This window comes from Archocentrus centrarchus, chromosome 18 (assembly GCF_007364275.1).
Source record: "Archocentrus centrarchus isolate MPI-CPG fArcCen1 chromosome 18, fArcCen1, whole genome shotgun sequence".
NCBI lineage: Eukaryota > Metazoa > Chordata > Actinopteri > Cichliformes > Cichlidae > Archocentrus > Archocentrus centrarchus.
In genome coordinates, this window is record NC_044363.1 from 502,217 (window position 1) to 519,170 (window position 16,954).

At 40.0% G+C, this 16,954-nt stretch overlaps 1 protein-coding gene across 1 annotated transcript; it reads left to right on the forward strand.

Moving 5' to 3' along the window:
• The first annotated feature begins 4,698 nt into the window (after positions 1-4,698).
• Positions 4,699-16,678, forward strand: LOC115797455 (up-regulator of cell proliferation-like). The gene is given in 5 exon segments (XM_030754036.1): positions 4,699-4,762; positions 5,816-5,979; positions 12,003-14,585; positions 14,588-15,786; positions 15,788-16,678. Coding segments are annotated over 4 exon segments (4,719 nt in total). The 5' UTR covers positions 4,699-4,762; positions 5,816-5,933.
• Positions 16,679-16,954: the final 276 nt, after the last annotated feature.

The window sequence follows — 16,954 nt, forward strand, 5'->3', positions numbered from 1 at the left end:
TCTACTTAAGTACAGTAACGAAGTATTTGTACTTCGTTACTGTCCACCATTGCACCTTGGTGTGTGGCAAGCAGTGAGGAGAAAGAAAACAGGGACAAAACATCAATTTGACTCTGAAATTTCAGATTCTTTGTCAAAATCAAAATACAGTGGAGTCCAGTCATGAGCTTTGAACAACTCATTTGGAGGGTGTTGCTCAGAGTCTGTACACTGAACCAGCTGAACTGACAGAGAATGAATAGTCAACCTTGATCACATAATGAGACCACACACTGTGTTGTCTTTCATGCCTGGTTTGGTTTACATTTGTCACACTGACACATGGATAGAGAACCCATATCATAGCAATAATAATCAGGATAGTAATATTTAGTTCTTCCACCTTCCTGCTCTGTTGTCCTAGAGTTGGCCAGTGGCTGGAGCCTGGAGTGCAAGCAGAGCTCAGTCAGTGTAACCAGGCACAATTACACTGTAACTGGCTGGTCCAAATAAACCTCTTCGACTCTGCGTTGTGTAGTAATGATGGATTAAGGCTTGTTTATCTTTAAGATGTGACCCTTTTTATTGTCTGGATAAGAACAGAACATATACTGGTCAAGCAGGTTGGCTCAGTACGGGGCAGCTCAAGCACAGCGCTCTACAAAAGAACAGTACATTGTAAAGGCACACAGAAGTTCGCTAGCTAGCCTAGCCAGGGCATCATGCTCTTATGTGATTGCTATAGCACTCCACAACTGCAATAATCCACTTAAGGTATTCCGTTAACAGTTATATCATTTATAGAGGTCATACACTTCATATAATGGCTAGACAGATGTTAATACTTAATAATCATGTACACTGCTGTGCACTACAACCCACTTCAGGCTCGTCTCTCATGATCTGGCCACATTACAACATTGCCAGTGGCATTTATCCATTGCCTTTTTGAGAGAGGGTGCCATTGAGCCAGTAAACCTCCACATTCCAACTGTGGTTATTATGGCAAGTGGAATCACATACATCATAAACACTGTTACATCAGCACTCCTCCACTGAAGCAGTAAAACTAAAGTGAGACTTTCCTGCTTTCCTGTGATAATAAAGCATTTATTTCTAAATTTATTTATGTAGCACTGTTTCTCAAAATCACTATCCACTCCCACAGAGATATGAGAGGTGCAGTGGAAAGAATGAACCTACATGTACTGTCTGTGTGTTTATCAAATTGTTTCCAGAATGGGTTGCTCATTTCATTTTTTTATTGTTTGAAAATGTTAGTTTTAGTTTTTTTAATTATTAATGTATAGAGGACATACTCTGCAGGCAAGATTTAGGATACTCAGGTGTTACAGGTATTGCAATAAAAAGCGCTTTGAAAGGAGTTGACTCACAGTGTTGTAGAAGTCCAAAGTCTCAATAAACATGCAGCTCAAAGTCTCATTGATAACACATTTTACTGCCTAACAAATACTAAAACTAAAGAGATTTTCTCTATATTTCTCTCTATATTTTCTCTTTATCTGTATGTATGTGTGTGATCACACATACAGATAAAATCAAAAAGGTATGCTATCTGAATATTGTTACATTGTGAATCTGTTTAAAAATAGGACTAAATATCAAAGTTATCATGAACACTGTTGTTCTCATTTGACATCTTAGTACTTCCTCTTGTAACACAACCCTGAACAGCTGCAGCTTTGCCAAACAGCATATTTAACTGACATCTCCTTTAAAGGATAGCTCTGAGATAAGAATGCTTCATTTTATGAAATGCCTGTTTTCTCGTCTTCTCTCTCTTCATGTGTTCTTTGCCTCCTCTGGTAGACAAACTGGCAAAGTGAGTTTGTCTCCATCAAGGAAGTGAGAGCAAAGGAATGTACAAACTGAAGAAGAAGAGCAGGGTAAAGAATTTGTTTCTATGTTGTCTGAATTGTTACCTTCTTATCTGCAGTTCCTGGATGGTGAAGTTAAAGCTCCCTTTTAACAGAAAGAAACCTCCAGTATTAACAGGCTCATGGAGGGACCATCCCTGAATAAGGGCAACAAATAAAGCTGTTTTTGTGTTTTGGACCTGGCTGTCTTTGTGGTTCACCTCGGCTCTCCTCCTCTCCCCCTGCCAGCTACTGCATAAAAACACAGAAACACATCATCAAAACTCATGTCATGCTGCTGCGCTCCCCATCCTCCCCTGACACCTCTCCCCTACAGCCATGCCCCAAAACCACACCCCACCACCAAATTGCTATGTATATTAAGTTGAATTGAATTGAATCTAATATCTGAAATCACAAAATACTTTAGTAGTGACATTGCTCTAAAATGATGGCTCTAAAGCAAGAAGATCTTGTTTGTTCAAATGTCTGTTGTCCTAGCTCCCATCTATTCATGTCTTGCATGCCAATGAGAGGGTCAAAGTAAATGGTAAATGGACGGGTTCTTATATTTCTACTCTACTTAAGCACTCAAAACAACTCAGGGTTCAGTAGGATACGTTGACATGCAGACTGGAGCGAACAGGGATCAAACCACCAAACCTGCTCTACCTGCTGAGCCACAGCCCACGCCCAAGGAAATATGAGTGAAGGAATGCTCAGAGTGATGGTGTTGGATGTGTTGCTGCCAAACCGAACTGTTTGTGGTCCCGGTCAGGAAGTCCAGCAGCCGTTTGCAGAGGGAGGAGTTCAGCCCTTTACTGCTTTAAGAATGAGCTGTTGAGGGATGATTGTGTTGAATGCTGAACTGAAGTCAATGAACAGAATTCTGACTTAGCAGTCTTTTTAAAAAGAAGCTGTATATTCTGAAACATGAGTCCAACATGTAATAACAGAAATATGGATGAATGAGGAAAAATAACAGTATTTGGGTTATTGTCCCAACTAATTCCAAAACGGAAATTTGAATTTTTTTTTTCCTGCATAGTTTGACAATAAACACACAACTATGATCATCAAGTCTTTTCTTTCTTTCTTTTTTTTTTTTTGGCTCTCTTTTGTGTGACATACTGTTTAGCGATGACTGGATCTTATAAGGATTAAAACTATTTTTGTTATGTATGAACCAGATTCTTTTCGTTTTAAAGATAAACGAATAAACGTGGATTCAACTGTGTGTCATGATTTTTTTCATATCTTTAATCTGCAATAGAGCTGAGGAAAATGAAAAAGTACTTTGTCGTTTATTGTAGATTATCAACGCTAAGAAGTCACGTGATCGTGAAACCAAAAGTGAAAGTCTTGACAGTATTCATCAGACACCATAGAAGGAACGGCGGTGCACAGCAGCACTGCTGTGACATTTGGACAGAAACGTGCTTCATCTACAGCAGAGGTCCCCAAGCCCCGGGCCGTGGACCGGTACCGGGCCGTGGGACATTTGGTACCGGGCCGCACATAAAGAATAAATAACTTAAATTATTTCCGTTTTACTTATCTGCGCCTAAACTATATTTTATTTTGAAAAATGGGCGGATTCGCTCCGTTACTTCCCTTCACGACTTCCTCTTGACGTGTCAAGACGTTTCTGCTCACATGATACGTCACCGCTAAAATTAAACCCAGAAGCTTCAGGCCTGTCTAACGAAATCGGTTGGTTGACCTACATAACGCTTCTTTAAATTTTTGAGTGCTCAACAAGAGTAGAAAAGCGCTATGTAAGAACTAGTCCATTTACCATTTTTATTTATCAACACCGGGGATAGCAGTGAGGTAGACCCAGCCATCAAACTGACTCTCCAGCGCTTGACACCGCGGCTCTGCAGCCACGCTCCATGTGAAATCGGCCGAACCCAGTCAAACCAGAAGCCAGCAAAAATGAGTATCAGAGAAACAAGCTCAGGGGGCTTACACTGATTCAGTGTTATGGTGAGTTGTATTTTTCATGCGCTTTATACAGTAAAAATCACCTAAGTCGAAGTCGCACAAATCGGGTTTTCGCTCTAGTTGGATGGCATCTGCAGGTCCTGATTTTTCCTAACATTAATTCCAATAAAATCATCACATAAATCCGTCGGATATTCACCTACCTCGGATGAAAAATCTGGTCCCATTGTAATAAATTTCCAGTTAAATGTGATCGCATAAACTGGATGAGTTTAGCGCTAAAACCCCCCTCAGCTCCTGTCCGCCCACTTCCATGCATCGGCTCGTTCGTGCACAACTACACACACACTAACAACGCCTGGAAATTGTTTTAGTGTTTATATCAGTTCATTTCACCGGGGACAATCGTGGCAAGTGTAAGCTACAAACTTGCACTTACGAGTAAAATTTCAGATTATAAAATTTGCAGAAGCAAATTCATAGATGAAGCAGAAGCCATTGCAGCGAAATTCGATAATAGACCCCAAACTGGGCCATTTGAATCCGACTGAGGTGATTTCTACTGTATTTGTTTTTGCGGTGTATCTTATTTTGAAGGCATGTTTTACCATGGCTCTAACAGCTGACCAGGGAGCGCTGTGGGCAGAGAGCCTGTTATTCATGTTGCGGCGGGATGTTACGAGAACGCTGCTGATAGAGTTGCATACGAATACAAAGTGGATTCACGTTTTTTATTATTATACGTAGAAAATATCACACTTGGTTATGGTCATATCATTTATTTTGACGTATTTATTTGCCACACCTTAAAAGCCGGTCCGTGGAAATATTTTCTAACACTAAACCGGTCCGCGGCTCAAAAAAGGTTGGGGACCACTGATCTACAGGACAGTTTGCAAAACCTACTGCATAAAGAGGGAAAAAAAATCTTTTTCCAAGAACAGGCCTGTTCTGCAAAGGTGAGTTTCTTTCTTTCTTTCGTTTTGTCATGGATTTCCCAGTATGCGTGTGAACAGCGTGCGAAAAGAAACGTTTTACTTTAATTTTCCATTAGTTTCAAGCTTTGGACGCTCAGCGTGATTCATTTCACCAGGATCAACCTTCATTCTTTCACAGATGAACGAATTACTGAGTTATTCCTGCGTTGTGTTGCGCACATTATGCTATCTTCAACTGATTTATGATATATTTAGGAATTCTGTCGCATAATGGGAATGTTTTCACAAGTGCAGCAGAGAGAGGCAGATGGGTCAGCCTAAACGGCATTAATATTGTAATACAATTAGACGGTTTTACGTATCAATAAGGGATCACCAGACATATTTCTGGATTTCTGGTTGAGAACAGCTGAGGGGAGCTGCGTGACGATGCAAATTCTTTCCTGTGCCTGCGCCAAAGGTTCTTCCTGTTAAAAGGGAGTTTTTCCTCGTTTTGCTCACAGGGGGTCATTTTGACTTGTGTTTTTTTTTTTTTCTGTATTATTGTAGGCTCTTTACCTTACAGTATAAAGTGCCTTGAGGCGACTGTTTGCTATATAAATAAAATTGAATTGAATTGGTTTAGTTGTTGAGGGAGAACATGATATTTTCCAGATGTGTCTCCAGATGCACAACATTCTATTGATGAAGACTTTGAAGTTCCATCTTCTAGTAGCTCATCTAGCCCCTGGTTATTCACTCAGCCAGAGTTAAATGACTGAGTGCGAGATTTGGCTCTGCCAAAGGAAGTAGCTGAGTTTCTTGGATCTAAGCTCAGTGAGATAAACCTCCTAGCTCCAGGAACCAAATTTTATAGGTAGTGTGAGAAGGACCTTATCCCACTCTTTGACGTGGATGGCTTTGTCCATCAACACAATGTGATACCTGCAAGAAGACGTTGAGACTGATGTGCGTGGTAGCAGTCAGCTTTATGCAATTGATAGTTTTAGTATAAATGCATATTATGTGTACCCTGTAAGCAGTTTTAAGTAAAATAATTTTTAAAATTATAATTAACATTACTAATTCCCACAGGTCCTTGTCCTGCTTGTGCATGGAGGGAGAAACAGTGTATGAGACAAAATACACGAACAGCTCACCTCTCAGCAACATGAAACCAGAGTAAGAAAAGTCTCTCCAGACTCCTCAAGAAATGGACAACAGAGAAAGCCAGGCTGCTGAGATGCCTACAAACACAAGTAAAAGAAATATAATGATATAAAATATTAAGCAATTCCTCACACAGTTTCCTTTTCCTTTTACAAAGTGCAGATACTGTATAGGGACTCAAACACAAATCTGGAACAATGTGAGCAGTATTGATTGATTGAAGTGAGGATTCAAAGAGGGCCTGACATTTGCAAAAAATAGCAGCTAAAATGAATTATAGTTACATTAATTTGTTATTCAGTATGACTGCACTATAAGAGAATATTAAAGCCAAACAAGAACAGTTTCTTTGCTTTTGTAGAGTTAGGGTTACAGTCTCACCACTTCACACTTTTATTTGGAATTTTATTAGTTTGACAAAAAGACAACACAGAAACTAAATTTATAGATGAATTTGACTGATGTCATTCATGCTAGAACAGTGGATAACATCTCTGCAGGGTCTTTAAAAAACTACAGGCATTTTGCACAGGGAGCAGTTTCCACAGAACTTACCATCTGAACAACATACTGGAATTTGACTTTAGCCTTGTGGATCAGCATTTTAATTTGTCTCAGAGGAAGCAAGACACTGTTCATCAGCAAGTAAGCAGCTAAAATCCTCACTGTAAAGCTGAGGGTAAAACTTCACACACATTTCAATATTGAACAAAACCCGTTAGATTTCTCTTCTTACACACGCTGAACTAAAATCCAGTGAGACAAAATTAAACATACTAGATAACACCAGCAAAAATTGTGAAGTATGCAAATATATTTCATGTAATTCACACACTTCCAGGAAGAGTTAACACTGTCTAACGCTGACAAAGGCACTTAACTGTTTCTACATATTCAGTTTTTACGGATTTTCAAACAAACTGCCAGTGATCAATATGGAAGCAATATGACCTTAAATTACGGAAGGGATGCTTGATGCTGACGTTTTTACACTGTGCCGAAATGTGGTTCAAAACACCCACATCACATGACTGTGGCTAAGCAAGGCTTTTGCATGCTTCACTCCTGCTGTTTCCAGGCAGCCAAGGCGCCAGGATTACCTTTTTTGTTCTTTTTATGAACCTACAGTGTTGCCAATTTAGCAGCTTTGTCACTAGATTTAGCCACTTTTCAGACCCCCCTAGTGACCTTTTTCCCAAAAACCAACTAGTGACAAATTTAGTGACTTTTTCTGGTGAAGTTACAATTTTTGGAGAAAGTCACTCCGCTGTTGCTGTGTTTTGTGTACATACAGTGCTCGTACTGCGTCCCTTCATATGGTTTGGCATTGCGCGGACCTCGCTTCGGCACCAAGGTGGCCACCCCAAGTCCAAATAAAGCAGGAGGGTTGAATGTAGAGCTAGCAATCGCACCTACATAAGTGTTTTTGTTAAATTTGATATTCTAACATTAAACAATATGGGACAAATTTGATTTATGTAATGTGGATCTAGGGAAAGCATTAAAGTCATTAAGTTATTTTATAAATATGTTTCAGCTTTCTTATTGTGTGTTGTGATTCTGCATATCCCCTCTGTAATACACGAAGGTGCAACCATCAATATCTGTCTGTGATATTTTCTTAGGGTCTCCATTTGTTCCTTTTGGCCGAAGATTCAAACCCAATTAAGCCCAAAATATCCAAAAACTCACTGGGACGAGCAGGTTCCGGTGCAGGCTGTTTATTAGACATATTAGTTACACAGAATGCAGACAAAAACCAAGATACAGACAGTAACATAGTTGAGACTAAAATACACACACAAACAGAGAAGAAGAAAGAAGAGAAGAGAAGAGGGAAACACAGAGACAGAGAAAGATGCAGAAACAGGAAAAAAGAGAGGACAGGAAAGAGAAGAGCACACACAGAGAGGTGAGGTGAGACAAAGAGTGGATATCTCTTTGTCTCCATGATAACTGCCCACTTGCCTTTGACCCCTCCTAATTTACATAAAGTCTCAGCCCATGAAACTTGAATCCCAACCAACTGTCTTGGCTATATTACACCCACTCTAAAGTCTCATGCTTAAGGCGCACACGTCACAGGGGTACCTTTTGGTTTATGACAGTTCAGACAGGTATCACAAATGATGAACATTTCTACTCAAACATCTGTTAGGATAACATTGTTAGTACCACTCCACTTAGTCTCTACCCCCTCCTGGCCAGAAGAGCACGAGGGTGGGGGCTTACGGAACTTCATTTTAGGAACGCACCTGTTGGATAACACTGCTGAAATACAACATCAGGTTACAAGTATCAAGGCGAACAGTGCTCATTCTGGTAACTTTCCCAAAAGATTCAAACACACACCCAAGATCATAACAGGTCTCACCCAGTGACCCAGAGAACATAAAGCACTCTATACATTGGTGTGTGTGGGCTTTCTCTTACTTTACACAAGCCATAAAAGTGGTGCATGGTAAATGGACTAGCTCTTATATAGCGCTTTTCTACTCAGTATGAGCACTCAAAGCGCTTATACAACACATTTTACATTCACCCATGCACTCCCATTCATACAAGCACTTCCATGTTTACTAAGCTAAGTGCTTTTAATTAGCTAACATTCACACACATTCATACTCTGACGGGACAGTCGGAGAGCAACTTGGGGTTAAGTATCTTGCCCAAGGACACATTGGCATGTAGCCCGGAGTAGCCAGGACTCAAACCACTGACCTTCCGATCAGTAGGTGACCTGCTCTACCTACTGAGCTACAGCCACCTACCTAAAACATGAGAATAATGACTCCATGCACCAGTATGACAGCCATACAGAATATAAAATAGTCTCAGCATAAGTAATAAAAGTAAAAATAGTGACAGTACAAATAACATAGGTGAATAATAAATGTAGATATATTCCCATATGTGATGATAAATGAAAGTAACAATGACTCATCAGAGGCCCATGGGAGCAATGCCGGTAATTAGCCATGGGGAAAGCAGAGTAAAGTATTGAGATAATGGATGAGTCCCTCCTAGCAGTGGAAGAGTGGCCCTCACACAATGATGGATGTCCCACTGCTGTGGGCAGGGAAAGTCCCGCCTAGTATATGACGCAATGAATAGGCGGCTACTGCCAGTGGGAAAGGGCCCAGCCAGTACACCGTACAAAATATTGAATGGGCCTCTGCTTGCAGTAGGGAAAATATAGATGATAAGTGAAAGTAGTAAAAAATATTCCTACATATCCTTGCTTCTGTCCATTGCCAGTGTGTGTTTTTTTTTCCTTCTGAGCAGATGCAGCTTTCTGCACCATCTCTTTAACGTCCTCATACTTATCACTGCGTTGTGTTTATGTACTAAAAGAGAAATCATTTCCTTGTTACTAAAACTGATTCTAAAGTATAGTTTCACTAACTCATAACACAAGACATTTTGGAGAAGGTATAGCAAACGTGATGTGGCAGTTGTTTGACTTGAAACAACAACTTTAATCTCCATATTTAGATTTTTTTTCCCAAAATTTTGACTTTATTCTCAAAATGCACGATTGCTGAACGCCCAGAAGACTGGGGAGATTATAGTGGACTTTAGGAAGCACACAGCCCCTCTTCCCTCTATCATCCTGACTGGCACCCCCATCACCACAGTGGACTAATTTCGCTTCCTGGGAACTACCATGCATCTGTCTGTTTGCACTGATCACTGCACTGTCATGTAGATATTACTGGACTATAGTTTACATTCTTTTATCTTTTAATTATTCTCTGCACTGTATATTTTGTAATATTGTGTTATAGTTATAGTTTTCTAATATCTCTGTATATTTGTAATTTGTATATTTGTAATATTGTCTTATAGTTTTTATACTTATTTGTTTTTATGTAAGCAAGAAGTACCGCAGCAATTTCCTAATGCTGTGAACCTGTTCACCCATATGGCAATAAAACCTTCAGATTCTGATTCTGATTATAGACCCTTTTACTGTTTGTAAACAATGATGACGTAGGTAGTGATGCACGCGCATTTTGGAAACGGAAATACGGCGGAGGTCAATAGCGTTTCAATCTACCAGAAGGGATTATCAACGAAAGATCATGAAAACTACCTGCAAAAATTAATTTTGACCACCGGCAACTGACTCAGATCCCTGTGGTACGTTAGCAAGTGGCCCAGTATCCGTGGGCGGATATATACGTGTATTTGGTGGCGAAACCCAGCCTATAGAGAGAAGTTGCTGCACATACAAGCCACTGTATGCTTACAATTATGTTGTTTGCGGCCATGTACCGAACACCAAATATCATGACACAGACTGAGTTTTGTGTCTTGAAGGCAGAAGTTCTTCCAAGTCAAAGAAAAGGAAACAGGACCGTTGTGTATGAGGCTCAGGCCATTGTAAACAAGTCAGAGACTACTACGTCCTCAGCAAATTGTACCCGCATGGCAGCTTGAGTACTTCGTCAAATTGCTTTTGTAGCTTGCTAAGAGTTTTCCGTCAGCAGATATTATTGATTTACAGTGAAAAAAATATATACTGTTCAAGTCACAATGAGACACGCTCAACCATTCATATGTGAGTCTGCTCATACTTTTGACTGGCACTGCATACTGGAATCGATAGTGCGATTAAATATTAATTTAAAAATGAGGACTCTGGGTCCAGCAATGCCTCACCTGTAAATAGCCAGCCACACTACAGTTTAAAAGCCAAATAGCCTACCAGCTAATGCTGTTTACTTTAGATACCAGAGTAGATAAATAACTTTACCTGATATAAAATGGGCACTTCAAACGTGAGCGCTTCTGATCGTGTCCTCAGTCCAAATGTTATCAGTACATTTGATGGCTTGCAATCACAGCCTCCGTTTTCACTCAAACAGCTGTGATCCCGGGGGATTCGGTACAACTTCAGTCCACTTTTGGTAGAGTAGAAATTCTGACAGCCAAACACGCAACAGCAGACATTTTGATGCTGATATCACTTTTAAATCACTTTTAAACTCTGCGCAGTCTCCTTGTTCTTATTGATTTGAATGGAGTAGCAGTTCACTTCCGTTGCCAAAATGCCCATGCATCCTTTGATGACGTAGGCTGTAAAAGGGTCTATTAGTTTTTTCTCAATGTGGCCCTAATACTGCTTTGTAATGTCTTAACAATTCTCATGACAAATTAATTTTTTTTATTTCCACTGAGGCCTCTGATGTAAATATCTCATAAACCACAGGAGAAATGCTGCAGGTTCAAAGCGTCAGACTGAATAAAACATCACAGTCATGACACGAAGTGACATTTACAGTAGTACAGGTGACACATAAAGTGAAGGAAAGCGTCATGGTTTGGAGGTTGCTTAGCCCAGGATGGCGTGTTTCCTCAGATTTAGAAAGGTGAAGATGTGAAAATGAGTGTTTGGTCAGATTAACCAATGAAAACTTTTTTTTCTTTTTTTTTTTCCAAGGCTGGGGCAAAGCTGGCAAAAAAAAATAAAGCTTACTGAACACAAAGACAGCTGTGTGGTTATGACAATGAACAAAGCATCCTTTCTCAGTATATTTTATTTTATAAATTGGTTTATTCCACTGAATACTAAGCAACAAAAATGGCCTGTTAACAAAGAAAACAGTGTTTGCTGAAGCCCTCTCTTCACTACAGTCACAGCTTGTTGTCTTTAACAGTCTCCTTGTTTCTCCAAAACATGTGTTGATCATAATTATTGATAGTTTGGTATAATCAGTAGCTTTGTTTGGACTTGTGCGGGGCTTGTCCGTGTCACTGTTTCATTGAACAGCATTATCAAGATGTGATGATAACCAAATTGTCCAGCAGGTGACGCTGTGGAGATGGGTTTCAGAATGTTTCGAAGCCTTGATACAATTCCGGCAGAAATGCTTTGAATGCTTCAGTGTTTCACAAAGCCCCGCTTTGCCCATCACTACCTTAACCTGTCATACACTATTGATGGCATACTGTGTGAAAGCTATTCAGCCATGGAGGCCCCAAAAGACCAGAAGAAGATATTTTTTGGTTCTTGCATGAACAAGATCATTACTTTGGATCAGTGATTTAGAATTGCCTTTAAAAAATACCTACAATTTCTTAAAAATAAAATTCTTTCTATCCACAGAGACACACCTGGAGAGCTTCCTGGAGGATCTGGCCTTGGCACAGTACTACAGAGAGAAGCTTTCACTCTGCAAAATACTTGAAATAAACAAGATGGCCATTACTGATGAACCTGCCAAGTGTAAATCAGACTTTCCATGGTATTTTCTTAGGAAATTGATCATGTTTAATGTAACAGCAAGAAATTTGACATACACATCAGGTTGTGAGCCAAAGTGTGATGATGAATCAGAAAGTACAGAGTTTGATTTTGATAGTGACAGTGAAACAGATGACATGCTAAACCCTCTTGACATAATCACTGCTCTTTTTCTGTGTTCTGATGGTTTTCTACAGCAGGAAATGGCACTAAAAATGTCCATGTGTCAGTTCTCTGTTCCTCTGCTGCTTCCCAATTGTGACACAAAACAGTGCACACTCATGCTGTGGGCCGTGAGAAACATTGTTAAAAAGTACAGACCTCACTTTCTGTCAGAATCCAAGGGCTTCATTGAGGACAGAATTGTTCTCTCTGAACTTCCAATGATCTCCTTTGTCAGACTGGGTGAATGCTCCTTGTCCAAGTCAGAGATTCTCAATAAACTTCTGAGCAACTCTCAGCAGTACCATGACACCTTTGTGCATCACAACATGGAGTGTGGTGACAGTCCAAGAAGAATATCCAATGGACTGACTGAAATTTCTTGGTATCTACCTTGTGGAAACACAAACATTGATATCTTCAGTCAGCCAGTGGCTGTAGCTAACCTTCATGGAGACGTTGCTTCCTTTGAAACACAATATTTCTTTTTGTGTCAGACATCTGCAGCAGTTTTTGTGTTCTTTGACTATCTGGACTCTGACTGCAGTCTACTTATCAACCACCACCACAAGGCACAGATCTTCTTGGTTGGTAACTATTACAGCAAGCGCTTCAGTGAAGATGCTTTAGAAAAAGTCACAACTAAGTTGGGCTTGACTAAAAACAGCATCATAATTATTAGGAGGAAACAGAAAAATGAAGCAGACTTTGTAAAAACTTTGAGAAAAAGAGTCAGAGATGTAGTTGAGAACTCAAAGAGGAAGATGAAAATAGAGCAGATGGTGGACATTGCCCATGAACTGGGAATCCTGGTTGATGAAGACTCTCCAGAGTGCCAGAGTGCAAAGAAAAATGCAGAAGCCATCATTGCAGAAATTCAAGACATCCTTAAATACAAAGAAGATCAGCTGCCAAGGCAAGGCCAAATATGGAAACAACTGACCTGCTTAGAGAAGGAAGAATTTCGGCTTCGAAAAGTTGGATCTGAAAATGTTGAAGACTACAAAAGTGAACTTCAGGTACAGAAAAAAGAACTGCGTAAAAAGCAAAACTCTTATGAGGTGTCACCAGCTATGACATGCTTCATCAATGCGATATCAAGCCCAGGAACAGAAAGGTTTTATTTCCTGAAATGGATGCGAATGAACCTTGATAACCTGTCTCGCATAAAACTGTCTGAACTTCGGGAGAAATATAAAGAAAAATGCAAGAACTCGGAGAACAAAGAGGAGATCAAAGAAATTGACAAACAACTTTCCAACAGCTCTCTGGGGACTGAACACTTCTTCCGTGAAATGGGTCAGATCTATGAAGCCTCACTGTCCCTTCCACAAACACACCCATCACGTCAACAGTTGCAACATCTGCCCAAACTGTGTGCAGAGTTGTTGCTCGATGGATTTCCCCTTGAGCTTGTAGATGGAGATGCATCCAACATCCCTCTCAGATGGGTGAGTGATGTTCTCTCTCAGCTCAGTGACTTGGTGTCTCCAAACAGAAAGATACTGGTGGTCACAGTTCTTGGAGTTCAGAGCACAGGAAAGTCCACTCTCCTTAACACCATGTTTGGAGTGCAGTTTGCAGTCAGCAGTGGTCGAGGTACTCGCGGGGCCTTCATGTCATTCATCAAAATCAGTGAAGACATCAAAAAAGTCCTAGACTGTGACTTCATGGTGATCATTGACACTGAGGGCTTAAAGTCACCAGAACTTTCACAGCTGGATAACAGCTATGAACATGACAATGAGCTCGCTACACTTGTTGTTGGTCTGAGTGATGTCATCATTGTCAATGTTGCAATGGAGAATTCAACTGAAATGAAGGACATCCTACAAATAGTTGTTCATGCTTTTCTCAGGATGAAGGAGGTGGGAAAAAAGCCTAAGTGTCAGTTTGTTCACCAGAATGTGTCGGATGTTTCAGCCCATGAGAAGAACTCACGAGACAGGAAACTGCTCCTGGAACAGTTAAATGAGATGACCCAGGCAGCAGCCAAAATGGAAAAGAAAGAGGAGAACAAGAGCTTCACTGATGTGATGGAGTACAGTCCAGACACTGGGAACTGGTACATTCCTGGACTCTGGAATGGAAACCCACCAATGGCACCAGTCAGTGCAGGATACAGTGAGGGTGTATATGAGCTCAAGAAAAACATCATCCAACTACTAAGAAACTGTGAGTCATCAGCTAATGAGATCTTGGAGTTTAAAGAGTGGTTGAAGAGTCTGTGGAATGCAGTAAAGCACGAAAACTTCATCTTCAGCTTCAGAAACAGTCTAGTAGCTATGCATACATGAGGCTCTGCACGGAATTCAACAAATGGGAGTGGGAATTCAAAAAAGAAATGCACACCTGGGTAACAAATGCAGAAACAAGAATTTCCAATTTTGGTACAGCTGCTGTAAAATCTGAATCTTTTGACATGAGAGAATTTCTCAGATCTTTGAAAAGTGAAGCCTCCATAAAGCTGTCTACATGGGAGACAAAACTTCTAAAAAATCTGACAGAGTTCTTCAAGCAAACAGAGGGTCATGTGTATCTGGTTGAAGCATACAAAGAAGAATTCTCAAACAGCGCAAAAATTGTTTGGAAAGAAATGGAGAGATCTGTTTATAATCAGCTCACAGCAGCAGCAGAAATCAGAGAGGGAATGAAAGAACTTGAAAAAATCAAGAAGAATCACACAAAAGAGACTGAAAAAGCAGTTTCTGTGTTGATAGAAAAATGTAGAAAGAAAAAAGTCCAGATGACAGACACAGAGCTGAACAAAGAGTTTGATAAGATGTGGAGTGAAACACTGGAGAAACTTATTTTTTTTGAACATAAGACCACAAATGTCTTCACCAGCATCTCTCACTGCCTGAGAACAAATCTGTCACACAGAGGGAGTCGTGCATGTGAACTATTAAGTCAAAAAAGTCTGCAAGATTGTGGAAAAGAACCTTTCAAATATACAGCTGAAGGGTTCCATGGTAAAATTTTACGCACAATGAGCAAGTGGTTAAACACTCAAGGTCACACAATGGCTACACAAAATCTGGCTGACAGCATCATAGATGCCTGCTCTCTGTTTTTGAGTGAAAAAGTGAAAAGACAAAAGAATTACTGTGACACTTACATCCAGGAAATCCTACACATCATTGATGAGAAGCTACAGAACAATGGAGATGTTAAGACAAAGATTGAGTTTGAAGTTTCTCTAAAACAGCACATCTGTGGATTTGCAGCCAGAGAGTTTCAGAAAATGCACGAAGATTTCATCCAAGAAAATGATCCGTACACATGTCTGATGAAAACCAAGGAAGGATTTTGTGATGATTTCAAAAATATCTTCTATGAACAAGACCAGTGTCAGAAGAAGGCAGAAGAATTCACCAACCAATGCTTGAAGCCTGCTGTTGAAGACTTTATCAATCGTTCCCTGGGTCTTAATATCATTGATGAAATGCTGACATGTGAGCAGTTCAGCACACGAATGTCCTTAACAGTATTCAGTTTTACTGGATTTGCTTTCAAAGGATGATCTTGAAAACTATGTGAGCTATATTTGCTCATATGAGAAGTATGTAAAGACCTGGATACTCATAAAAATGAAGGAACACTTCTCAACTGTGTCAACAGCATTTAAGTTTGAGGACCAACATCTCCTGTCATGTATCATAAGCATAGATACTGCCATCAATAAGGCCAAAACAGGAAAGAATAAAAACTTGAAGATATATGTTGAAGATATTTGCAGAGAACTTGGTGATAAACTGGTTATTTCCCAGGATGCTCTTGGTGTTTTCATGATCTTGAACAATGCTGACAAGCAACAGTTTGCTCACTGGCTCACAGTGTCTGTGGATGAGATGGCAGAAGATCTTAGAAAAGAGTTTCAAATACTGGACTTTGAAAGGAAACTACATCATCTCCACGTGCAGCCCCAGAATGAGCTTTTCAACAGATTGATTGGTTGTGGCAAACAGTGTCCGTTCTGCAAAGCTCCCTGTGACGCAGGAGGAGGCCGCCATACTGAGCACTTTGCTTCAATGCATCGACCTCGGAGTCTGGGAGGATTAAGATCTTCATCTACACAAAAACTGGGGACTGAGATATGCTCTTCTCTCGTGATGAGTGACCAGCATTTTCGCTGCAGTGATACAAACTATAAATGGTACCCTTATAAGAATTACAGGAAAATTTATCCAAACTGGATAATTCCTCCAGATGCAAGCCTCGAGGCATCAGACTACTGGAAATATGTGATGACAAAATACAACAGGAGCTTTGCTAAAGAATGTAACACACAGCCTGCTGACATTCCTGTGAGATGGAACAATATCACAAAAGTGCAGGCAGAGAAAAGTCTCAAAGAGATGTTTTCCATCCGGTGAGACTTCTGGTGTAGAGAAAACAACTCATCCCAGATACAGCAATTTAATTTTGGTTTAATAAAAAGAAAACCCCAAATATTATGTCAGACAAAGTTAAAATTGTTGTTAGTGGATGTAGATATTTAAACATTGTGGTTTATAATAAGACATGAAAATTAGTGATCACTTCATTCTTAACATATTCATTCAAAAAATCTGCTTAGAGTTTATTGAATTTAGTAAACAATTCTTTGTGTTTATCTTTTAATTAAGCAGATTTAAGATAAAAAACTTTAA